The sequence below is a fragment of the Neoarius graeffei genome, chromosome 4 (assembly GCF_027579695.1).
Source record: "Neoarius graeffei isolate fNeoGra1 chromosome 4, fNeoGra1.pri, whole genome shotgun sequence".
Classification (NCBI taxonomy): domain Eukaryota; kingdom Metazoa; phylum Chordata; class Actinopteri; order Siluriformes; family Ariidae; genus Neoarius; species Neoarius graeffei.
In genome coordinates, this window is record NC_083572.1 from 61,896,192 (window position 1) to 61,922,468 (window position 26,277).

At 41.7% G+C, this 26,277-nt stretch overlaps 1 protein-coding gene across 3 annotated transcripts in view; it reads right to left on the reverse strand.

Annotated features, from left to right (window-relative positions):
- Nucleotides 1-4,159: 4,159 nt before the first annotated feature.
- st7l (suppression of tumorigenicity 7 like) overlaps nucleotides 4,160-26,277 on the reverse strand; it is a 31,654-nt gene continuing 9,536 nt past the window's right edge. For 2 of the 3 annotated variants that reach the window (XM_060919453.1, XM_060919454.1), the window contains exons 7-16: nucleotides 23,011-23,099; nucleotides 22,815-22,915; nucleotides 22,489-22,603; nucleotides 22,271-22,343; nucleotides 20,251-20,353; nucleotides 11,651-11,801; nucleotides 6,671-6,763; nucleotides 6,427-6,566; nucleotides 6,061-6,145; nucleotides 4,160-4,392 (exon numbers count right to left, since the gene is read on the reverse strand). In XM_060919453.1, the coding sequence (XP_060775436.1) occupies nucleotides 4,226-4,392; nucleotides 6,061-6,145; nucleotides 6,427-6,566; nucleotides 6,671-6,763; nucleotides 11,651-11,801; nucleotides 20,251-20,353; nucleotides 22,271-22,343; nucleotides 22,489-22,603; nucleotides 22,815-22,915; nucleotides 23,011-23,099 (1,117 nt within the window). In that variant the 3' untranslated portion in view covers nucleotides 4,160-4,225. The remainder of the gene's footprint in view (nucleotides 4,393-6,060; nucleotides 6,146-6,426; nucleotides 6,567-6,670; nucleotides 6,764-11,650; nucleotides 11,802-20,250; nucleotides 20,354-22,270; nucleotides 22,344-22,488; nucleotides 22,604-22,814; nucleotides 22,916-23,010; nucleotides 23,100-26,277) is intronic. The other variant, XM_060919455.1, reaches the window with a different exon arrangement.

Below are 26,277 nucleotides of genomic sequence, written 5' to 3' on the forward strand. Positions count from 1 at the left end.
CCAGCAAATTCTAAAGGAAAATGTCAGGACATCTGTCCATGAACTGAATCTCAAGAGAAGGTGGGTCATGCAGCAAGACAACGACCCTAAGCACACAACTCGTTCTACCAAAGAATGTTTAAAGAAGAATAAAGTTAATGTTTTGGAATGGCCAAGTCAAAGTCCTGACCTTGATCCAATGGAAATGTTGTGGAAGGACCTGAAGCGAGCAGTTCATGTGAGGAAACCCACCAACATCCCAGAGTTGAAGCTGTTCTGTATGGAGGAACGGGCTAAAATTCCTCCAAGTCGGTGTGCAGGACTGATCAACAGTTACCAGAAACGTTTAGTTGCAGTTATTGCTGCACAAGGGGGTCACACCAGATACTGAAAGCAAGTTTCACATACTTTTGCCACTCACAGATATGTAATATTGGATCATTTTCCTCAATAAATAAATGACCAAGTATAATTTTTTTGTCTCATTTATTTCACTGGGTTCTCTTTATCTACTTTTAGGACTTGTGTGAAAATCTGATGATGTTTTAGGTCATATTTATGCAGAAATATAGAAAATTCTAAAGGGTTCACAAACTTTCAAGCACCACTGTATATCCAGGGCATGCTTAGTCACTAACACATGATTAAAGGAATGTTGTCCATACACATGTATGAAACAGTTGGCACAGTGATGTGGTGGTTAGAACGGTCACCTCACAGCAAGCAGGTTCTGGGTTTGAATCTCGTAGCTGACTAGGGCCTCTCTGTGTGGAGTTTGAATGTTTTCCTCATGCCTGTGCAGGTTTCCTCTGGGTGCTCCAGTTTCCTCTTGCACTCCAAAGACATGTGCATTAGGTCAAATGGCTACTCTAAATTGCCTGCAAGTGTGAACGGTTGTTCGTCTCTGCGATAGATAGGTGACCTGCCCAGGACGCACTCCGTCTCTCATCCAAAGTTGGCTGGGATTGGCTCCAGCTTCTCCCCAACCCTGACGCATAAGGGGTATAGATAATTTATGGATGGATGAATGAAAATTAAATAAGAAAGGCAAAGATAAATTCCAGTTACATCTGGAAGCAAATTACACTTAATCATGTTCTACAACTCCAATTCCAAAAAAGTTGGGACGCTGTGTAAACTGTAAATAAAAACAGAATGCTATAATTTGCAAATCATGGAAACCCTATATTTCATTGAAAATAGTGCAAAGACCACATACCAAATGTTGAAACTGAGAAATTGTATTGTTTTTTTGAAAAATATTTGCTCATTCTGAATTTGATGTCAGCAACACGTTTCAAAAAAATTGGGAAAGGGGCATGTTTACCGGGCGGTATGGTGGTTAGCACTGTTGCCTTGCAGCAAGAAGGTCCTGGGTTCGAGCCCAGCGGCTGGCAAGAGTCTTTCTGTGTGGAGTTTGCATGTTGTCTGCGTGGGTTTCCTCCGGGTGCTCCAGTTTCCCCCACAGTCCAAAGACATGCAGGTTAGGCTAATTGGTGGCTCTAAATTGAAAATAGGTGTAAGTGTGAATGGTTGTTTGTCTCTGTGTCAACAAAGATGACCTGCGATGACCTGGCAACTTGTCCAGGGTGTACCTCGCCCATAGTCAGCTGGGATAGGCTCCAACTTGCCTGCGGCCCTGTAGAACAGGATAAGTGGCTACAGATAATGAATGGATGGTATGTTTACCACTGTGTTGCATCATCTCTACTTTTAACAACACTTTAAATGTTTGGGAACTGAGGAGACCAGTCGCTGTAGTTTTGAAAGAGTAACGTTGTCCCATTCTTGCCTGATATACTGTGAAATTTCAGTTGCTCAACAGTTCGAGGTATCCTCTGTCATATTTTACACTTCATAATGCACCAAATGTTTTAAATGGGAGACAGGTCTGGACTGCAGGCAGGCCAGTTTAGCACCAGGACTTACTACGGAGCCATGCAGTTTTAATATGTGCAGAAAGCAGTTTGGCATTGTCTTGTTGAAAGAAGGAAGGGCTTCCTTGAAAAAGATTTTGTCTGGATGGCAACATATTGTTCTGACACGTGTATATATCATTCAGCATTAATGAAGCCTTCCCAGATGTATAAGCTACCCATGTCATGTGCACTAATGCACTGTCATACCATCACAGATGCTGGCTTTTGAACCGTGCACTGATACCAAGCCGGATGGTCCCTCTCCTCTTTAGCCTGGAGGATGTGGTGTCCATGATTTCTAAAAAGAATTTCTACTTTTGATTTGTCAGACCTCAGGACAATTTTCCACTTCACCTCAGTCCATTGTAAAAGAGCTCAGGCCCAGAGAAGGTAGTGGTGTTTCTGGACATTGTTTATTGGTTTTAACTTGCATTTGTGGATGCAGTAAGGAACTGTTTTAACAGACGATGGTTTTCTGAAGTGCTCCTGAGCCCATACAGTGATTTCCACTACAGACACGTCCGCTTTTAATGCAGTGTCGCCTGAGGGCCTGAAGATCACAGGCATCCAATATCAGTTTTCAGCCTTGTCTCTTGCATACAGAGATTTCTCCAGATTATCTGAATCTTTTAGTGATATTTCGTACCATAGATGAGGTGATCCCAAAATTCTTTGCAATTTTACATTGAGGAACGTTATTCTTAAATTGTTGCACTGTTTACCCATGCAGTCTTTCACACAGCGGTGAACCCCTTCTCACCTCAGAGACTCCACCCCTCTGGGATGCTCTTTTTATACCGAATCATGTTACTGACCTGTTGCTCATTAACCAAATTAGTTTTTTTGTGGGTTTTTTTTTCTAGCATTACACAACTTTTTCCATCTTTTGTCCCTGTCCCAACCTTGAAACGTGTTGCTGACTCGTCTCGTCTCGTCTTCTTCCGCTTTATCCGGGACCGGGTCGCGGAGGCAGCAGTCTAAGCAGGGAAGCCCAAACTTCCCTTTCCCCAGACACCTCGGCCAGCTCCTCGGGAAGAACACCGAGGCGTTCCCAGGCCAGCCGAGAGACATAGTCCCTCCAGCGTGTCCTGGGTCTTCCCCGGGGCCTCCTCCCGGGGGGACATGCCTGGAACACCTCCCCAGGGAGGCGTCCAGGAGGCATCCGAAAAAGATGCCCGAGCCACCTCAGCTGATTCCTCTCGATGTGGAGCAGCAGCGGCTCTACTCCGAGCTCCTCCCGAGTGACTGTGCTTCTCACCCTATCTCTAAGGGAGCGCCCAGCCACCCTGCGAAGGAAACTCATTTCGGCCGCTTGTATCCGCGATCTTGTCCTTTCGGTCATTACCCAAAGCTCATGACCATAGGTGAGAGTCGGAACGTAGATCGACCGGTAAATTGAGAGCTTCGCCTTTTGGCTCAGCTCCTTCACCACAACGGACCGGTAAAGCGACCGCATCACTGCGGAGGCTGCACCAATCCGCCTGTCGACGATCCGCTTGTTCACGAGTGAGGGAAGGATGGAGCGTGTTGCTGACATCAAACTCAAAATGAGCACACACACACACACACACACACACATATATATATATATATATATATATATATATATATATATATATATATATATATATATATATATATATATTTTTTTTTTTAAATTAAATCTCATTTTCAACATATGTTGTCTTTGTACTATTTTCAACGAAATATAGAGTTTCCATGGTTTGCAAATTTTCACATTCTGTTTTTATTTATGATTTACAGAGCGTCCCAACTTTTTTGGCACCGGGGTTGTATATTCGTGATCCATATTAAATATCTTATTATAGAAGGTCTTTTGTGTATTGAGTCTCATTCATTCAGAATTACTGCAACATGACTAATTCCAAAATCTCATCCAGAGGCTGGGTCACTCTTTTTATCCTAACTCACAAAACAAAAGGAGTGGTTTTGATCCTGTAGTAAGGTGTGGTGGTGTGGAAAAACTTGCTTGCGAGAGCTGATAAAAACACTTTCATGATTTACTGCCTCTGTCAATCTCTGACATATACAAGGTCAACCGGTTCTGCCAGTTGTTGCAATGGCAGAATACCTCACCTCTATATATCACCATGGCATTCTCTGCCACGGGAAGGGAAATGCATCCAGTATTATTGGCATGAAGAGTTGAGCATTCACGATGGCATGCTCAAACAGTGCATTTATAAAAAGCTATCTACACAACTGGAAGACCAAAAAAGGCAGGATTCGATCAAAAAACAAACATCGCTCAGAACATTTTATTACGATCAGCACGGATCACACAGAACTTCTTAGCACATTTAATGCTACACATCCAGTAGATTGACACCGGGATGTTTGCATGTATTTTGGTGGAGGGGATCGGGAGGGTTGTGTTTTAGATTCTTGTCAGCTGGTACCAAAGGCAGGAAGGCATAAAGTTCTCCATCTTGTCTGCAAAAAAGCCCAAAGGTGCAAAAAGGGTGCTGAAGAACTGTGGAAAAAGAGCAAAAGAGAAAAAAAAAAAATTTAATTGGAAAAACAAACTGCATTCAAATGCATTATGTATATAGGTATCTTATCTGGATAAACAACATTATGTTAATACAAGGTGTAAAAGCACCATTTTAAAAAGGTTTCGGTTTCAGTTAGATAAGATCAGTGACCGCTGGTTCAATTCTCAGCTCTCTTCCTGACCCCGTCTTTGTCCTTTTGAACATTTTATGTTGTTCTCGCATTTAGAAAGTCAAAAAAGGAGTGGCTTTACAGGCCTACACATTAAACAGTGCCATTGTGTATGCTGCTAGTTTTGTGCTTCTAATGAACAAAGCACATTATCCTTGTTAACAAAAAGAAATAAGAAAAGGAAAAAAGGCAGTAGAATTAATTATGACTAGGTTGCCGATTCATTCTGTCCATTGACAACCAGCACAGAATACATAACTCTAAATAAATAAATAAAACCATTTATTAAAAGTCTATGTTCTATACATCAGATACTTCATAAAAATGATTAAAATTTGCCCCTCTGACTACTACACTGAGTCATAGCTCAAGAGGAGTGCAAGCCAGACACAAACATTTGGGAAGTGTTTCTCCAAACTCAAGCCTACATGCAGCTCCAAGTTAGCGTGAAAGTGTATCTGAACAGCATTTGAAGACTTACAGCTCGGCTGACCATAAACAAAGCGCTTAATGTGTTTACGAAGCGATGCATTGCACAGTTGAGCAGGCGTTTATGACTGAACATGGCAAGTTTCAATTGCAGTGTGAAAAACAAGGGAGGGAAAATGCTCATGGTCAGAGTCGGAGCTGGAGAAGCATCATCTATTTAAGCGCAGATCCAGGAAACAGATACGACTAATGTAAATAAGTGCTGTATCGTGATAAACGACAACGATAAAAAAGATAGAGGCTGGCGAAGGTTGGTGTCCTTATATTGCTTAGTTTATTACTATGACAAATAAGGGTACTATTCCTCTTGGGGAACAGCATGTTTACAATGGACATGTGTTTGCTCGATGGGGTGGACGCTGAACTGTATACGCATCATTGCGTGTATGTCATGAAGGATATCCTGATTTGAACAATCTGTGTCAATGGCAAGCTTCTTTGGTTACCCATTCCAGAACACAAGAGGATTTAAGTGCATGCAAACCAAAAAGAGCGCCACGTTATTAGTCAACAAAATTTTTTTTTTTTTTTTTTTTGGGGGGGGATAATTTAAAAAAATAAATTCAAGGTCACGCTATGTGAAGAACCGGGTTAACTTTTGAACAGCACTCAGACCACAGCCATGTCTAATCTGGAGGAGATTTAGAAGGCCTGGCCCAAGAGCTCTGCTTTTTCTCACTTCTCTTCCTCTTGGCCCATTTCATTCACTTGTTCGAACAGAGAGTTACATTAAGCAGACTCTGGTTTGTACTGTAAACACTTAGCTTATGTGGAGTCTTTCTCAAAACAAAAGTGTCCAGTGTGAGACGTTATATAAAGAGTGTGGACCAGATCAAGTGGAGATAAAGGCCTCATAAAGATCGAGGCTAAGCTTATGAGCTGTTAGTTGAATATCGTGATACCCAAACTCATCTTATTTGCTTAGTCAGGTATTCAAATAAGCCACATGCAATGTGAAATAATAATAAAATTAACAGTAGAGTAATACCATAGTGATGTTGATTTTTCAAATCTGATGGGTCAGAAGGGCGAATCGTTTTTCTAGAACAGCACAGCTCTGACAATAGTGCTGGCTGTAATGCAAATCACAGTACATGGTTTTGAATTTGCCATATTTACCCCATCTATGAACTATGATATTAATTTAGTAGCAACAATAATAATATTCTAACAGTTCAGAGACACATAATGTACCACATGCAGGTCAGGCAAACTGCTAAACTGCAATTATAGCCGCGTGCAAAAAAGACAAAAATGTTAAACTGTCGACTAAAAGCAAATAAAACTGGTCTCTTCTAATGGTAGTGCTACCTCAAACAAGTGTATTCACATCAGTGATGCTATAGTTACTTACAGCTTTGACAAAGACGCCCATGAGGTCGGGGAACTGGTGTGTGAGCATAGCCAACATGGCAGTAAAGGAGCACAGGCCTGCTGTAAACAGGATGAAGAATGGCAGCTCCTTCTTAGGGTACACCGATACCTCATGAAAAGCTGAAACAGAGAAATAAAAAACACATGACGCATCACATGTTCAATGCATAAGCTTACATTATCTGAACGACATGGCTAACCTGAAATACAGAGACTATACTCACATGGCAGTAGTTCTCTGTCTGCTGTCTCTGTGCAGCCCGGATATGGGTAGAACAGATGACCTTTCTCCAGTGGGTAGGGAATAATCCGGAATGCTGCGCGGTGAACATCAAAATGAGAGCAAGCTGTCATTTTTCAGGTGTTTACCTCTAATCAAATTTTCACAGGTTTGTTAGTCCTTCCAACTTGCCGAATAAATAATAATGCAAACTTGTGTCACTTCTGCTTTCTGAACAATTTTTGCAAAACACAAGACAGGAGATACTATTCTGTAGACTGCAATACTATATTGTTTGTGTTTTATTTAATTCATTCATTCAACGATCAATCAAAACAGTAACACATGAGCCAGCTGTACATGACTTTCAAATTTGCTATGTTAAATTACAAGTCAGTATTTTTATGAGTTGTATTCAGGTGTTGTATCTCATCTGCAGACTGGACCATTGGGAAAAGTGAAACAGGTCAATCAGCATACCCATGTATATGTGCACGCACACACGTATGAGTGTTAGGGATGTACATCCCCATCATTGAGGCTGAAGTGATCCGGATCTCAATGCACTGCCAAAGATCCAATACATTCAGCATACCTATGAACTTGATACGAGTCATCCCTATTACGACACGATTTGATTCAACGGGATACGATGCAATGTAAAAGAATATGATGCTATGCAATTCAGTCTGGTATACAGACAGTCTGGTTTTGTTTATTTGGCTCTTCTTAGCATTTAACAGTTAAAAGGTGCTGACTGCAGGGTCATCTGAAATTTTCAAAAATGTTTTTATTGTGCATGGCATTTTCTTCTGTCTCGCAAGAACAATATCATGTAGACGAGATGTGATCGTTTTGATGTGCTGAGCGTCGCTTTTCTCCGTTTTGGGACCGTTTTCCTACCTCTTTTTTTTTTTTTTTTAATATATTTTTTGGGGCTTTTTTCACCTTTATTGGATAGGACAGTGTAGAGACAGGAAATGAGTGGGGGAGAGAGACGGGGAGGGATCGGGAAATGACCTCGGGTCGGAATCGAACCCGGGTCCCCGGATTTATGGTATGGCGCCTTATCCACCTGAGCCACGACGCCCCCCCCATTTTCCTACCTCTTGAGGTAAACAGTATGACCCTATGGAAAGAGCCGAACGCAAGGAGCTTTAATTAATGAGCATAATTATGGAACTGCGTGGAAAACAACATGACTCTGCATCGACGTCGGAGAGTTTTGAGTCGCAGGGATGTAATTTGTGGTTGACATTCATGAACAGATGTGTGAAACAAAAGACAAATATTTCTTTTCTCTGTTACTGCTTCTGTTATCGTTTGCTTCTCTGTAAGATGGAAACATTAGGTGTATAACTCCATACTCGCTACTGTTGAGTCGAGCCCATACATTCTAAGGCTAAGGTAGCTAAGCACTAGCTAGAATAATTTCGTTATCTGTCCAGAAAAAACGACACGCCATTTAACCTTACTCGATCTTGCAGCTGCACTCACAAGGCAGCTTTCCTTTTCTTTTCCGCTGGCTTTTAGTGCAGTCTGCCATGTTTGCCCGTGCAGACTTATTTTGGTTAAAAGTAGGTCAGACACGCCCCATGGTGGTCACATGATATTGTTGCCAATTTGCTTTGGCAGTCTTCGGAATTGTAAAATGCGAGACACATTTTATCTCGGCAAAACATTTACACAGTGTGTGCAGCAGCGAAACATCTCGAAACTCCAACAGCAATAGAAATCGAACACTTTGCCCACAATTCAACTTTGCAGTCCGCACCTTTAAGCAATTTAAGGATGCTCAGGATTAACGATGAAGCACATCGTGCAATGTGCTGTAACTATTGCCAGCAGACGGATGTGCTTTACACTTTCAGCAGGTAGGCCAACTCAGCAGTGAAGAGAAAGCATTGGTGCTGTTTCTATATCCATGAAAAAAAGGTAAACTAAACAAGGGCTTTTAATTTGAAATTCCATCAGAGAGTCATGCCACCAAGTGAGACTTGGCAAGAGTTGGCCAGTGATGGCAGTGGAGATAGTTCATAATTTTTATGGACAGAATTTCTAGGCGCAGCCAGGGGCCAGAAGGAATCCTGTTTGGGAACCACAGGATTTCATCTCTGCTTTTCGCAGATGATGTTGTCCTGTTGGCTTCTTCAAACCAGGACCTCCAGCATGCACTGGGGCGGTTTGCAGTCGAGTGTGAAGCGGCTGGGATGAGAATCAGCACCTCCAAGTCCGAGGCCATGGTTCTCGACCGGAAAAGGGTGGCTTGCCCTCTTCAGGTTGGTGGAGAAGTCCTGCCTCAAGTGGAGTTGTTTAAGTATCTCGGGATCTTGTTCACGAGTGAGGGAAGGATGGAGCGTGAGATCAACAGGCGGATTGGTGCAGCCTCCGCAGTGATGCAGTCGCTTTACCGGTCCGTCGTGGTGAAGAAGGAGCTGAGCCAAAAGGCGAAGCTCTCAATTTACCGGTCGATCTACGTTCCGACTCTCACCTATGGCCATGAGCTTTGGGTAATGACCGAAAGAACAAGATCGCGGATACAAGCAGCCGAAATGAGTTTCCTTTGCAGGGTGGCTGGGCGCTCCCTTAGAGATAGGGTGAGAAGCACAGTCACTCGGGAGGAGCTCGGAGTAGAGCCGCTGCTCCTCCACATCGAGAGGAATCAGCTGAGGTGGCTCGGGCATCTTTTTCGGATGCCTCCTGGACGCCTCCCTGGGGAGGTGTTCCAGGCATGTCCCCCCGGGAGGAGGCCCCGGGGAAGACCCAGGACACCCTGGAGGGACTATGTCTCTCAGCTGGCCTGGGAACGCCTCGGTGTTCTTCCCGAGGAGCTGGCCGAGGTGTCTGGGGAAAGGGAAGTTTGGGCTTCCATGCTTAGACTGCTGCCTCCGCGACCCGGTCCCGGATAAAGCAGAAGACGACGAGACGAGGCAGTGGAGATGACCATAAACTTTGTTTGATTCCTCCTGTCTAAACAATCTAAATACAACATTAAATTATTATTTTTTTAAAGTGCTGATGACACGAACATGACTCTATGCAATTTCTTAAATAAACTATACAACATGGCAAACATGTTAGATTTCTGTTATAATTACGTGAAAAGAAGCTGTTGTTACGTGAATATCCAACTTTTAATTGCACAGCGCGAGAAAACTGGGTCCGTGGCTCGCGGCCATGTTGTGACGTCAGCGGAAGAACACGCTGCGGTTCACTGGCTGTTCTACTCTGGTTCTACTCAATGGAAATGGCGCATGAAAATGCCGGTGAACTCTCTAGTGCTAGCTCTTCCTCTTCTGGGAGTCTAGAATTGTGTTGATCTCTTCCGAATAGAATCTATGATAGCCTACCCTCTTTACCCTTTGCCTCTCGTTGCTAGGCGGCAGTTACATGAAAGCCGCAAGCTTTCACAAGCAAATACATGACTGATATCACGCCGACTTTATGATTACACTTATGATTATCATGTAGAATCTATAGCTCTACGTACCTTTATCTTATGTCGTTTCACAACATGTTCTGACAGGAGGACTGTCTTTGGATCCGGCATAGCTACTAGTAGACCCCCTCCGGAATACTGGCAGTGTTGCCAGATTGGGAGGTTTCCCGCCCAGTTGGGCGGTTTCAAGTGCATTTTGGTGGGCTTTGAACATATTTTGGGCTGGAAAACTTCAGCAGTATTTGGCAACAGATAATGCTGACGTTTTCCAGCCCAAAATATGTTCAAAACCCACCAAAATGCACTTGAAACCGCCCAACTGGGAGGGAAACCTCCCAATCTGGCAACACTGTGTAGGCACTGCTGATGGTAGTAACACACATTTGTGCTGAACTGAACACCCAAGAGATTCTTTTAAGCTGGGAAGGGTGTCAAAACAATCCAAATCGAAGTGTTCAGAGCACAGGACGGATGTTGGTGAGGGCTCCCACTTGTCACGAGTGCGCCTGACTTGCTTCACCCACTTCGTATGCAGCTCGGGATCTCTGGGAAACTTGAATAAACTTACCCCATCCTTGTGGGTTTTGAAGCAAAAGCCGGCAACACAACGCGAAGGCATAATAACTAATATATATATATATATAAAAATGTATAATAATGTATAATAAAAATACTAATAATGATAGGGTGGCACGGTGGTGTAGTGGTTAGCGCTGTCGCCTCACAGCAAGAAGGTCCTGGGTTCGAGCCCCGGGGCCGGCGAGGGCCTTTCTGTGTGGAGTTTGCATGTTCTCCCCGTGTCCGCGTGGGTTTCCTCCGGGTGCTCCGGTTTCCCCCACAGTCCAAAGACATGCAGGTTAGGTTAACTGGTGACTCTAAATTGACCGTAGGTGTGAATGTGAGTGTGAATGGTTGTCTGTGTCTATGTGTCAGCCCTGTGATGACCTGGCGACTTGTCCAGGGTGTACCCCGCCTTTCGCCCATAGTCAGCTGGGATAGGCTCCAGCTTGCCTGCGACCCTGTAGAAGGATAAAGCGGCTAGAGATAATGAGATGAGATGAGACTAATAATGATAAACTGAACACCTGTCGCATCAACAACAAACTGGTAAGTTAGGAGGAAGGTTCTTTCGCTGACGTCATATAGCCCCTCCTCCTCTTTCGTCTCCTGGGTGCTGCAGCCCCGTCAAATTTGCCCAAATAGCCGCGTTTTTTATCATAACTTGTAAAATAGGCGCCTTCGTGAATTAATATATGGATCATCGGGAATTACTTTTTATGTTATAAAACATCGCCAAAGATGTCAAAAACGTGTCATCAGCACTTTAAATGTACTGGTCACGTCTGTAAATAATAAAAGCACAGAGTCTCTACTAATAACTATATATTAATAAATTGCATTTTACCGATGCAAAGATGTTCGAAACGATGCATCACAATTTCATCCCAACTTGCATCCAATGCACCCTTTTTTAAATCGGGGCAACTGTGTCCTGACCTTGTGAATCGGTGAATCTTACCATCCCTAATGTGCATGTGTACTTACTGCCCTCCCAGGTGCAGTGGAGCAGGTTGAGCGCTCCCTCTGCTCGTTTCCAGTGCTGCAGATGAAAGAATGCGTATGCCACCGCTTCACTGTCACCCCTTTTCAGAATGTGCTCTGGTGGCAAGATCAGACTCTTCATCTCTAAAAGATACTACACACACACACACACACTTCTAAGCAAAATAATGTAAATTTTGGCACTGTCTGTGTTTGAGTTCTGTGCTGTGTGCATATACAAAATGTCTTATAATACAATGCCTTTAAGCTCCAGTGGACAGCAGCTAAATTTTAGAACTACTATCTCGGGACACCGAACAGTTCCAGGGGACAGGAAGCTCATTCAATCCGCTTGGAATAACACACATCCATCAAAATGCTTCCATCAGATGGCTAAATGACTCCTTTCACTGACACACTGGAGTCATAAATGTGTCCATGTGCCACCAACACAGACATACATCTGCCCTTCCTGACTACCCCTGGCATTAGACTGGCATCTGTCCTTGGTGGCATCCTCTGGTGTTTGTGTGCACATACACATACACACTCCTTTGAAGTGGGGATAGAATGTCTGTGCCTTTTATGTGGGTGGCTCTCCTAAAACAGTGTTTCTCAGCTAAGCCTCTGTCTGCCTCACATTGATGATCATTCTTTCACCCTGCCAACAGGGACTAGATGAGTGCACTTACATATCCATCCCCCCCCCCCCCCCCCCCCCCCCCCCCCCCCACCCCCCAGCCAGATTCCTAATTGTCAGGCAACTGGGGAAACTATTTAAGAAATCACGTGTATATACTGCCCTCCAGAATTATTGGCACTATTCAAGAAAATGAGCTCAAGCATCCATAGAAAAGTAATTTAAAATTTTTTCCCCAAAATCACAATTTTAAAACACGTACGGTATCTATACAAAACGCTGGCTTTTTGGTGCCTTTTCAATTAATACTATTTTGTGGCAGCTGCCCTGGAAAGAATAACAGTACATTATTATACAAGCTGATTTATATTCTTCGATTTGTCCATGTGGACTTCCTGCCTGACTGCAGGTAAAATTGAATTGGTCACTGAAACACTGGATTTTGTGTTTCTTTGAACATTTCCGTGTGGATCTGGAAGCATGTCTGGCTCATCTTGTTGAAAGCTGTACCTGTGGTCAAGTCTGTACCAGGGCTTTGAACCGGTTCAAGGAACGAAAACGAAAACCGGGAACTTTTTCTATTTCACATGGAACAGAAACGAAACCAGAAACTTTATTTTTTATGTTCCGGAACAGAAACGCTTATTAAAAATAATGGTAACCGGTTAATACCGGTTTTTATTTCGTTCCTCAAAGTTTCTGTAGCCTACAAATAAGTCATTCTTCTCCTGCGCAAGTTTCTATGACCCGCTGGGGTTCACTTCCTGTGTGACGTTCGCTGACCGAATGGAGAGAGCGGGGAAGGTGGACTACTGTCACATCTCCACGTGATAATAAGTGAGTAAGTGCATTACTGAGTGTCTGAGCAAAGAAAGAGCCTGAACGTTGCAACCTCCCTATTGGCTGATTGTAAAAATGTATCAGTTGTTTCCCTTCCCACGGGAATCATCGCGGGGCTCGAGAGACGAGACCTGAAGAGTTAGTTCGTTGGTAGCAGAACAAAATGTCTGGACACAAATCGGGTTTTCAGAAAAGGAAAGAAAATAAACGGAGGGTCGAAAATACAAAAAAGGAGGCAGAAAATGCAAAACGAGTTTTAAGGTAGGACAAATGGTTACTTTTTAAGGCAGCCCGCCGTGGCTGCAGGCTTTCAGTTGTGTCATTGAATGGTTACTTTTCTGAGGCAGCCCGCCGTGGCTGCCTGCAGGCTTATTTATTATAGCCCATTTAGTTAAAATAGTTGATATAAAATGTTTATAGTTATAGTTATGTGATGGTTGTCCTGATTTAGACTGGTGTTTTTGTGTGTGTGTGTGTGTGTGTGTGTGTGGGGGGGGGGGGGGGGGGGGGGGTTTGCGCGATGTTGCACCCGGGTCCAGATTAGGGCAGAACCGGCCCTGGCTACATTTCAGGTGTAGTTTGTTTTATGTATGTATGTACTTGCATAGATGTGTACTTGGTCTTCCAATATGGCGCCTAACAAAATCTCGCGACGCGGGTGACGTCATGCGGTAGCCCTCTATAGGGCCTGACTAGCCTTTGGTAACACACTAAACTAATTATCTTTTCATTTTTGGCACTTTTTCTGTTTGTGTAGATGGGAAGACGTACTGAGAATCCAAATCGCCAACATTTGAAATAATAATTGTTTTGAATTATTTCTTGTCTTATTTAATGAAGGTTGAAATAGAATTAGCCTACATTTGGCTTAAGCTGGATGAGACAGAGACATAATTTTATAGCCATTTGTTAAACAGCTGACAGGGAACATAATTAACCGTTCCGGGAACGAATTTTTTTTGTTCTAACCGGTTCGGGAATGTCTATTAATGGTGGAACCCAAAACCGGAAATGTTAAAATTCCGTTTCTGTTCGGAACGAACCAATAGGAAAAAAATTCTGGTTCAAAGCCCTGGTCTGTACCCGCTGACAGAAGCAATCAGACTTTTTGGCCGATATGCCCTGCTACTGCCATCACCCTTCACAAGATCCCCTGAATCTCCAGCCACAAAACAACTGGAAATCAACGCTAACTCACTGCCATATTTTACAGTGAGAGGTCAGGTGCTTTGCCTTGTATGCAGTCGCCTTCTGTCACCAAACATGCTGATGGAGTGCACAAACAAAAGGTTTGATTTTGGGTTTATCAGACTACAACTCATGATACCTGATGGCACTTGGTGAAGTTAAGGCACTTCACTGCATTTCGTGCGATGCTTGCTGATGAATTCCCAACTGTTCCAGGTGTGAATTTTCTGTTACAACCCTAACTAACTGTATTTCATGGTATTTTCCTCGCTTATAGTATATGCTTTATACCCTTTACTTCATTTGTGCAATTCAAAACCATCTATCTTTTCTGTGTTGAAATTTTTCAGGTCCTTCCAAGGTAATGAATGACAAAGGAATTTTTCCATGTATACAGTATAACCTCATTTATCCTACAGAGAAACAGAACATGGTTAAAGGTAACAGAGTTTCTAAGGACAATTTGCATTGATTTATTATATTCTTTATGGGCGTCAATATTGGTACACACATATGGAGCGTATTACACAGTTGCACGAAGATATGAAGTTTATCTTTGAGTGGTGAACATATTTCATGAGTGAAAATATTTTCAACATGAGAAGATAAACTTCATATCTTCATGTAACCTTGTAAAATGTTCTTTATATTATATGAACACGTCTACAAAAAAAATAAATTTAAGTTTGAAAAAAAAAAAATACACAAAGTTTATCAAAAGAATTCATTTTGAACCGGTTCGCCATTTTGACAAAGCGCATCTCGTCAGTGGGAAAACACTGGGATGACATCACTGGAGTGAAATATATACATCACTCAGGGGAAAAAAAAACAAACAAAAAAACCCCTCAGATCTACGATGTACTTCATTTGAAAAATGTGAGTTTTTCAACACGAGAAGATAAACTTCATACAGTCAAGCCAACGTGTGATTTTATTTTTATTATAATAAAACAAAAAAAGGAAAAAGAGATCCAAATTTATCAGAACAATTCTTTGATTTCCTCACGAATGACGTATAGATATTTGTGTCACGGACTTGATTCCATGTCCCAGATGTAGCACATATGAAAATACGAGTGGAGTATTTCCCAGTAAAACACTCATTTCTGTTTTTATAAAATCACACACACACACACACACACACACACACACATTTATATTCTATATAATACACTTTAAAAAAAGGGAAATACTATTATTTAAAAAGCCGTTGCAATGACAATTTTTATAGTTAGAACAAAGATATATAGTTTCTTTTTTTGTTTGAGAAAAAAAAAATTCATTGTACATGTTATTTTACATACAATTACACTGATGCTTGAAAGTTTGTGAACCCTTCAGAATTTTCTATATTTCTGCATAAATATGACCTAAAACATCATCAGATTGTCACACAAGTCCTAAAAGTAGATAAAAGTATGTGAACCTTTGCTTTCAGTATCTGGTGTGACCCCCTTGTGCAGCAATAACTGCAACTAAACATTTGCGGTAACTGTTGATCAGTCCTGCACACCGGCTTGGAGGAATTTTAGCCCATTCCTCCATACAGAACAGCTTCAACTCTGGGATGCTGGTGGGTTTCCTCACATGAACTGCTCGCTTCAGGTCCTTCCACAACATTTCCATTGGATTAAGGTCAGGACTTTGACTTGGCCATTCCAAAACATTAACTTTATTCTTCTTTAACCATTCTTTGTAGAACGACTTGTGTGCTTAGGGTCGTTGTCTTGCTGCATGACCCACCTTCTCTTGAGATTCAGTTCATGGACAGATGTCCTGACATTTTCCTTTAGAATTCACTGGTATAATTCGGAATTCATTGTTCCATCAATGATGGTAAGCCGTCCTGGCCCAGATGCAGCAAAACAGGGCCAAACCATGATACTACCACCACCATGTTTCACAGATGGGATAAGGTTCTTATGCTGGAATGCAGTGTTTTCCTTTCTCCAAACATAACGCTTCTCATTTAAACCAAAAAGTTCTATTTTGGTCTCATCCATCCACAAAACATTTTTCCAATAGCCTTCTGGCTTGTCCATGTGATCTTTAGCAAACTGCAGACGAGCAGCAATGTTCTTTTTGGAGAGCAGTGGCTTTCTCCTTGCAACCCTGCCATGCACACCATTGTTGTTCAGTGTTCTCCTGATGGTGGACTCATGAACATTAACATTAGCTAATGTGAGAGAGGCCTTCAATTGCTTAGAAGTTACCCTGGGGTCCTTTGTGACCTCGCCGACTATTACACATCTTGCTCTTGGAGTGATCTTTTGTTGGTCGACCACTCCTGGGGAGGGTAACGATGGTCTTGAATTTCCTTCATTTGTACACAATCTGTCTGACTGCGGATTGGTGGAGTCCAAACTCTTTAGAGATGGTTTTGTAACCTTTTCCAGCCTGATGAGCATCAACAACGCTTATTCTGAGGTCCTCAGAAATCTCCTTTGTTCGTGCCATGATACACTTCCACAAACATGTTATGAAGATCAGACTTTGATAGATCCCCATTCTTTAAATAAAACAGGGTGCCCACTCACACCTGATTGTCGTCCCATTGATTGAAAACACCTGACTCGAATTTCACCTTCAAATTAACTGCTAATCCTAGAGGTTCACGTACTTTTGCCACTCACAGATATGCAATATTGGATCATTTTCCTCAATAAATAAATGACCAAGTATAATATTTTTGTCTCATTTGTTTAACTGGGTTCTCTTTATCTACTTTTCGGACTTGTGTGAAAATCTGATGATGCTTTGGGCCATATTTATGCAGAAATATAGACAATTCTAAAGGGTTCACAAACTTTCAAGCACCACTGTATTTCTGATTATTTTATGAAGGGTGCCAACAATTATGGACAACACCAAGTGTAAAAGTGGGTAAGTTACGCAGGTAAAAGAAGAAGAGTCTCCGAAATAAGAACTTTTTATATCAGAAAAGGCACGGTTCTGGTTTTCTGGTACCAAAGGTTCCACTACTATGTGCAACGTTTTGTGACACTAAACAGTACATGTCCAGTGTCTCCTATGAGGTAAAGTCACACAGGCACCATGGCACTTGAAAGTACAGGTATGTGCATGTGGACGTAAGTGGCATTCATCTTAGACAGGTGCACTTTGTAGTCAGATCCAGTGTGTTTGAGGCCACATGGTTTATGTGTGTGCGCGCGCGTGCATGTGTGTGATGGGCCCTGGACGAGTTAAAACAAGGTACTGAGAGCAGTGAAGCATGGGGGCTTACAAGTGTTTAATCTTAAAAGAACAAAAGTTAAAAAAAAAAAATTTCATACAGTAAACAATTGTCAGACAGTTGCTGTTCTTGTTCAGTAAGCTGTTCTTCCTGCATATATTAGAAAATGGAACTGTACACATGTACACTCGTCTTCGTGTTGTGCTGCCTGTCACTGTGGTGTTGCACCGCATTTACTGTTGTTTGTAAAGCGGAGCGTTGATTCCTTTTGATATACAGTACAGTGAAAAAGAATTCCCACCAGAGACAAAGTCTAGCTAACTAACTGGGGGAGTTTTGATGGAAACCAGACTGGCCATGGTAATGCAACAGCAGCACCTTCTGGTCCATTTAGTAAACTGGGTTATGGTTATCTTAAAGAGATGATTTTCTGAGAGCACAGTTTTCTGCCATACCCAGCATCAGAGATGCCAACCTTTTGTGAAATCAATGTGTAGTGACACGTGCATAAGAGCAGAGCGCCCGCAGGGTGTGTAGCGAGTCCAATCCAGCTGGGGGCTCGGGGGGCGCTGTAAGCCCCCCGAGAAAATTTTGGAAATTGGTCTTTTTTTAGGGCCATTCTGAGTGAATACAGGTGACTAAAATGAACTGGGACATGTTGGTTTTGGGGGGAGAAAATTGTTTTTTTTTTTTTGTTTAAATTATCTGAAAAATAAAACCAAACCACAAATCACTCATGATTTTCTCATGAGTGATACTCATAACTCACCACATTCACACAAAGTAAAGACTTCTCTGGTAATTTGTATACAATCAACTTTCAAACAGTGAATATTATTTTCTTAACGTTACTACACAAATGCAGATTACATACCATCGATATTTATAGATAACATACTGGAACACTCAATTAGCAAATACTCAAATAGTTTACTAAACAAATGCAGATTACATGCCATCAATGTTTATAGAGAATATGCTGGAACACTCAATTAGCAATACTCAAATAGTTGTACTAGAACATGTCTATTTCCTTTTTATTCCCATGATTAATGTCAAGTCACTTTGATTACTTTTCATTTTTTTGATCACTTTTAATCTCATCAATATCAAGTCAGATTACTTATTCAGTTCTGATTGATTTACTTCAGATGACTGTTTCAGTTCCAACAGTGTTTCGTTTCTTTTTGCGAATATATCGTGAAATATTCATTGCATATTCGGAACATGGTGTTTTGGGTGGATGACGACCCTGATTTCATGTTTTGAGCGATAGTTTGTGAGGTTACAACACCCCGACAGCCCCTCAATACCTAGTGACATGGGCTGCTCGACATTCCATCGCGGCATCGATAATTAATTCACGCATGCGCAGAACGCTGGTCAACAAAGATGGCGTGCCCATCGAAGCAAACTTTGACCATAAATACAGTCAAAATATTGAATTATCAAGCGATAATTGGCCTCAAATGTACCAAACACTGGCAAAATATCGTGAACCCTTATAGATTCACGCGTTTCGAACCGCATCCATGCTAAAATCGTATGAATCCCATATAAACTGAATAGACGGTCGTAGCCTCGTAGTGCTACTGTCAAAAACGTAGTGACTACGCACGAATCGTAGTGATTGGCATCTCTGCAGTGTTTCCAGTTGGAGCTAATGGCCCTTTTCCACTACCCTTTTTCAGCTCACTTCAGCTCGCTTCAGCTCACTTCAGCCCGACACGGCTCGCGTTTCGACTACCTCAAAACAGCACGACTCAGCTCGCTTCAGCCCTGCTCAGCACCCAAAACTCGCACGGTTTTGGAGTGGGGCTGAAGCGAGCCAAACCGAGCCGAGTGAGGCTGGGGGCGTGAGCAGACACTCCCCTGTGCACTGATTGGTGAGGAGGAGTGTCCTCACATGCCCACACACGCCCCGCGAGCACGCTGGGATCTGTAAACACCGTAAACCCAGAAGAAGAATTACGAGAATTTCTGAAGCCTTATGCGCCTCGCCTCATCTATACGCTCTTGCCAGTATCTGTTGGCGTTGTCGGTGACAACAAGCCACAGCACCAAGACCAGCAACACTAACGACTCCATGTCCTCCATGTTTATTGTTTACTATCCGGGTTGTGAGACTACCGCTTAAAAGGTCACTGATGTCACTGTTTGCGCCGCTTAACAACATCACGTGACGTCCACCCACTTTCGCTAACTCCACCCAATGTGTCCACCCACTTCCAGCCAGCACGGTTCAGCGCGGTTGTAGTCGAAATGCAACTCCAACAGCCCCACTCAGCTCGACTCAGCACGGCACGGCACGGCACGGCTCAGCCCGACTCAGCCGCGTTTGTAGTGGAAAAGCGGCATAACAGAGTAGTTAATATTAGTCAGTTGTTTTTCCTGCCTTCAAACACATGAACATAATGAAAAGTCAAATTGTATTCAAACAATAAATGTTTTATGATGGCCCTATGAAAAATACATTAAGTTTGACATGATGGATGAAATCGTCAAATACTTGGGGGTTCATAATGTTGACAGAAAAATAAGATGCACAATAAATAATTTTATATTCACATCTGGGATCAAATTAAATCCTAAGACCCGTGACCACTCCCACCACTGAGAAATGCTCCCAGCCTGAAAATTAAACAGGTCCTTGTGTAAATAGGAAAAAACAAATTAGAAACAGCAACAGAGAAAAAAAAAAAAAAGTGTGTGTCGATAATAAAGGTGATGGAGTCTAACCTTTGGTACATGTGGGTTGAACTCTACTGCTCTGTGTATAGCCTCCACTGCATTCATCTCTGCAGTGCTAAGTCCTCGCCTAGAGGCTGTCTCCGGCGAAAATCTGGAGTGTACACAAAACACACACACACACAATTATTGCTTGCTGATCCAATAAAGTGCATTACCAATTAAACAGGTTGAACACGCTAGGAACTAAACTCTTTTAAACAAGTAGCTACATTATACAGGGTTAGTCAAAATTACGTTAACACTAATGGATTATTTTTCTCCTGCAGATAGACGTACGCCATGGGTGACAGATTAAATGGTACTGTTGCTCGCTGGCTTGTGTGTTGAACATAATGGTGAACAGGCTGAGACCGTCCTGTAAATCATCTTGCACATATAATGTACGTTTTGTGAATAAATGGTTTCTACCATTTAAGTGTTAGCATAATTTTGACTAACCCTGTATGACTTGTAATTCTCGTTTCTCCATGCAAGTACTTTTTAACTTCAACTTTAATAGACACTTCCTGGGTGAAGCTGCTTGAGAAAATACCAAGAAGCAAGATGCAAAACCTCATCAAGAATACTGTTAGACAATTTAAACATAAAATTTGTTTGATTTTTTTTTCCCCAATTCCTAATGCAATTCCATGCATGTTGTCTTCTAACAGGAAAGTCTTCATAATTACTCAAACATGGCAAAATTCAGCAACAAAATAATGAAAAGCCTTCTATAAACTTTTGACTGGTAGTGGATAACAAAACAATATCAACGGTAACATTAGGAGCATATTTTATTAAAAGCTGAGAGAAATGTGTTTAAAGTGAATTTAATGTCCCTAAACCACACTTTTTTCTTGTACAAAGCAACAATCATTATATTGATTGACCATGTGTTTTCGAACCGTAGCTGATCCAAAAGGCCACAAATTAATGGAAAAATCAATAAGATCCGCCGATTTTCACAGAATCTGCCAAGACTGAACTGGAAGATCCCGAAGGGGTGCGTGATGTCACACGTGTAATAATTCAGGTATCAATTTTGTTCATATGCACAGCAGTGGTTAGACCAGTCTCGATATGGAATCAGATTTTGGAGAGAATTCTGATCGTGATTGGGATTCTTGTATATCGGATGAAAGGGCAGATGATTATCAAGGATATTCCGGAGTACGTGGTTATCTTTTCAAACCCCCAAGACGAGAAACTGCCAGTTCACGACAGTCCCACTCACCGCCGATAGCGCACCACCAGCCAGAGAAAATTGGAGAAACAGATTGGTTTGTGGATTTTTATTTTAAGCTGGCCACTGCAAAATAAGGAAAATTATTTACATGTACCTCAATAAATGCAAAAATATAATCTTTAAAATGTACACTTATCCAGTATAATTATTGAAAGAAAATATGAAGTGGGCGATAATAGGGGAATCGACGAACTGTCCAGACGTCAGATCAAATGTCATTTATTAAATAAACGGCTTTCTTTTTACTCCAATAATTCCCATGTGGTCGTTCTGGTGGTGATGAACACTTAATGAATCAGATTTCCTATTAGTAGGTAACATGAAATCTGCCGGCTTTGTTTGCACAAACCTCACCCACTGTCGGTTTAGATTAGTGTAATTTCTTGGAAATTCGTGAACTGAAGGTCCTGTTTATGAATTTGAACATCCAAACACAACTCAGAGCTTTCCCATCGTTATTTTGGTACGACTCCAATAACAATATCCAATTTCAGCGAGTAAACAAGCACGGAGTCAGATGAACCGAAATGACCCAGATAACCAGGATTCCACGTGTGATGTCATGCAAGATTAGCCCTGAGGCAAGACTGCCTTTTCCAGTATCCAGAAGCCACGATTTATCGATAGTTTTGTGCTTGATAATAAAATAAACAAATTAATATTTTTCCCCTCTGCTCTATTAAGTCATTTTGGTTGTTACTAAATGATATTCATTTTAAATCATTACATACGCTTTAACTGGAAAGGTTTATTACTCCCCAAGCACATATACTGAACACTTACTTGTCTGACACTGCCCGTGCTTTAAGTAAGGCAGATGTGTAACATATAGTGGCAGATTTTGGCAAGCTGATATCTAGAAAAAACAAAACCACAAAACAAATAATGAGGCTTCGGAGCATGTGATGAGTATGGAACAATAAGGATGCTATGCTACTGGAAAACTAAATCTCTATAGGATTGCTGCAAGATGCCAAATGAAAAATGTTTCTTCAGCTCACCATCATATTTTGCTAAAACTGCTTGCACATCAGCATAGGCCTGGAGCTCCAATAATGCTTCTAGAAGGTTCTCATGTATATTTAACATTCCAAGTAAGGGGTATTCTTTTATTAACTATGACAGAGAAGAAAAAAGACAAACTCACAACAAAGCCATTCAAACCCAAGTGAATGACGACTGTACTGTGTGATAAAATGATTCTCGTTTGAATAGTACAGGGAATTATTTCTCCAAAATAATCAAACGAACAATTTATATCACATGTCAAAATACCCATCCTGTATGCAAAGCTCCACTGCATGCAAAGTATATACATTGGACTTACATCTCTCATCATCTTCACAGCCTCTTTGATGCGTCCCAGCTTACGGGCACACATGGCCAATCTGCGCTTGATATACACCAGGAGATTTGTGTCTTTCCCCGCTGATGAATCAAATGCAATTAGAAATTATTAGAAGCAAAACCATCACATGGACCGTGTGAGAACAAGCGTGTGTATGCACGTGTACTTGACATACCGAACTTTAGCGCTTGTTTGAAGAGTCTCTCAGCTTCTATAATAGTGGTGGCTTCCTCTTCAGCCAGAAGCACATACGCTGCAGCACATCTGAACAAATTTAAGAGTAGATTTAAGGCTGAAACACTGCATTTTTTCCTTTCTAGAGAAAACATGACTGCTCCATCATCCGAACAAAAGCTTCTCATTGTCTGGTGCACCCATTATAATCAAGCCACAGTATGGAGGAATATTCAAAATATATTATAAATAAAATAGGAAAAGTAATAATAACATCAAACTTACTAAACAGTGTAATTTGAAAATAAATAAAAATACAATTAGAGATGTAAAATATACCTACAGTACTGTGCAAAAGTCTTACGCTACATTCACACTGCAAGGCTTAATGCTCAATTCCGATTTTTTTGTGAAATCCGATTTTTTTGTGAGGTCGTTCACATTAAAAATATATGCGACTTGTATGTGATCCTCAGTATGAACGAAAAGCGACCTAAAAGTGTTCCGCATGCGCATTGCAGGATACGACGACGTCACACGCAGTGAGCATGGCCAGTGTTTACGGAAGTAAAACCGCCCGGTTGCGGTATGACCCATCCAATCTAGCTTGAATAGCTGCATCCCCCCAAATGGAAATCAGCTCCCTAACCTCTGCGTCCTTCCATTGAGAAGATTCAGAACCTTCACAGCCCGAAGCGTCCCTCGCATTGATGTCATGCGCAGGGGCGCAGATACGTTTTTTGAACTGGGGGGGGACAAAGCTGCTAGCAAACCAACCCCAACCCCGATATGCCTGTCAAACTTCTTGTGGGTTACCATAGCAACCAAGCTCGAGCTCGCAACCTGTGCAGTCTGTGCAGCTCAACCAACCGAATATCAGTCTTTGTTTTGTTTTATGTGAGTTGTTGCAACTATGTATACACTGCCGTGCACCTCAATAAACCGAATGGTAATTAGTCTTTTGATTTTTCCGTGAGGTTTGCCTTATGCAAAGAAAGACAGCATAGACGTTTTTTCCTCCCTATAAGTGGGGGGGACTGAACGAGGTGAATTTAAATCTGGGTGGGACGAGTCCCACCCTCTATCTGCGCCCGTGATTATGCGCCATGTTGTTGTAACTTTTTTTGAGAGACCCGCCGCCTACTTCAGTGCAGAATAGTGACGTTTGTGGCTTGTTGATGACGTGTAAGTCGGATGAATGCGACCTGGCGGTTCAGACTGAAGTTGCATATGAAAAGAGCGGTGTAACGGCCAAAGTAGAATTCATATAGATGTGAATTACAATTTATGTTACATGGTATATATAATTTCATTTGAGTGTGTAATTTCATATAAGTAGTTTATTAAGATGATGAATAATATGTGGCAAGGTTAAAAGAATCAGAATTCATATGTTAAGAATTAGAACTGCCTCATGCTTCTTAAGAATTCATATGTGAAGAATTAGAACAAGAATTAGAACTGTCTCACACTTCTCAAGAATTAGAATTAGAATTCATTCAGCTATATAAGAATGGTCTCGCGCTTCTCAGGGTAGATCTCGAGAAGCCGTGGAAGCGAACAGTTTTTCTTACCTGACTCTCTGATATTGACTCACCGACTCTCTGTATCTTAGAACTTTTGTAATAGTTAAACGAGGATTAAAGTTCAACTTTCAAGATGTTTCAAGTGGATTTATTACAAGGCACAGGGACACAGAGTGGAAACAGTTACTTTGGGACAGAGACTTCGTCAGCGTAAGCTATAGCACTTTTCTCAAGGTCTCACTACGAACGAGCCTCTACAAGCGGATAGGAATCGGAATTAGGACCACATATCCAAACGGCCTGGGTCGGATTTGAAAAAATCGGATCTGTGTCGTTCATATTGTCAATAAAAGATCGGATACAGGTCACATATGGGCGAAAAGATCGGATTTGAGTCACTTCAGCCTGCAGTGTGAATGTAGCCTTAGGTACCCTATTCCGCCCCCTATACAAACTTTGTTACAGATTTCCATTTTATGACTTCTACATTATCGAGTCAGTACAAAAACATTTTAGCATTCCAAACATTCGTTTTTCAGCACAAAGTTAAATGTTACAGGGGAAAAAAAAAAAAAATTATATACATTTGCATTACCGCTTTTCAGATGAAAAAGGGAAAAGAAAAAAACAAAAACAAATGAAGGCTACTGAGTTTTGCTGCAAAATTAAGAAGCAAACGTGACAAAGTGGGGCGGCACGGTGGTGTAGTGGTTAGCGCTGTCGCCTCACAGCAAGAAGGTCCGGGTTCGAGCCCCGTGGCCGACGAGGGCCTTTCTGTGTGTAGTTTGCATGTTCTCCCCGTGTCCGCGTGGGTTTCCTCCGGGTGCTCCAGTTTCCCCCAAAGACATGCAGGTTAGGTTAACTGGTGACTCTAAATTGAGCGTAGGTGTGAATGTGAATGGTTGTCTGTGTCTATGTGTCAGCCCTGTGATGACCTGGCGACTTGTCCAGGGTGTACCCCGCCTTTCGCCCGTAGTCAGCTGGGATAGGCTCCAGCTTGCCTGCGACCCTGTAGAACAGGATAAAGCGGCTACAGATAATGAGATGAGACGTGACAAAAAAAGTGTCCAGAAGACCTGTGGCTGGTTCTGTAAGATGCTCAGTAAAACCTACAGCTCATTTCCTTATAAAACTGCACTCACTGTACCGGAGACTATTTTATATATATAATTTTTTTTAAAGCAAAGGGTCGTCTCACACCAAATACTGACTTTGTTTCATTTATTATGGCTTACTGCTGTTTGTAGTATTTTTTTTTTTTAATTTTGAAACATTTAATTACTTTTAAGCTCTTTTTGGTCTCCGGCATTTCTCTAAATATGCCCAAGACTTTTGCACAGTACTGTAGATTATATTGATAAACAATATACTTGTACAAAATTGACAAATTATAATGCAGAAATACTGAAAGCAAATACAGGATGAGCTTAACCGTTCATCATGCTCACAGGTCAAGGTTAGATCCCATGCTTTTTCACAACGAGGGTCATGATTATGGCTGACCGACCGCTTCACCGGACTTATAAAATAAATAAATAAATAAATAAATAAATAAATGTTGTATACAAAACAAACAAACATCGGAAGAAAGTAAAGTGATGGAAGCAGCTGGAATAAAATTTATATCCCGTTTGATGTTCTGGGCAATCGCTTGAACAGTGTGCTAAATAGAAGAATAATTATAAACCTTTGTATTTGATTAGTTTCACAATTGGAATCTCTGCAGATTTTACTGAGTTATG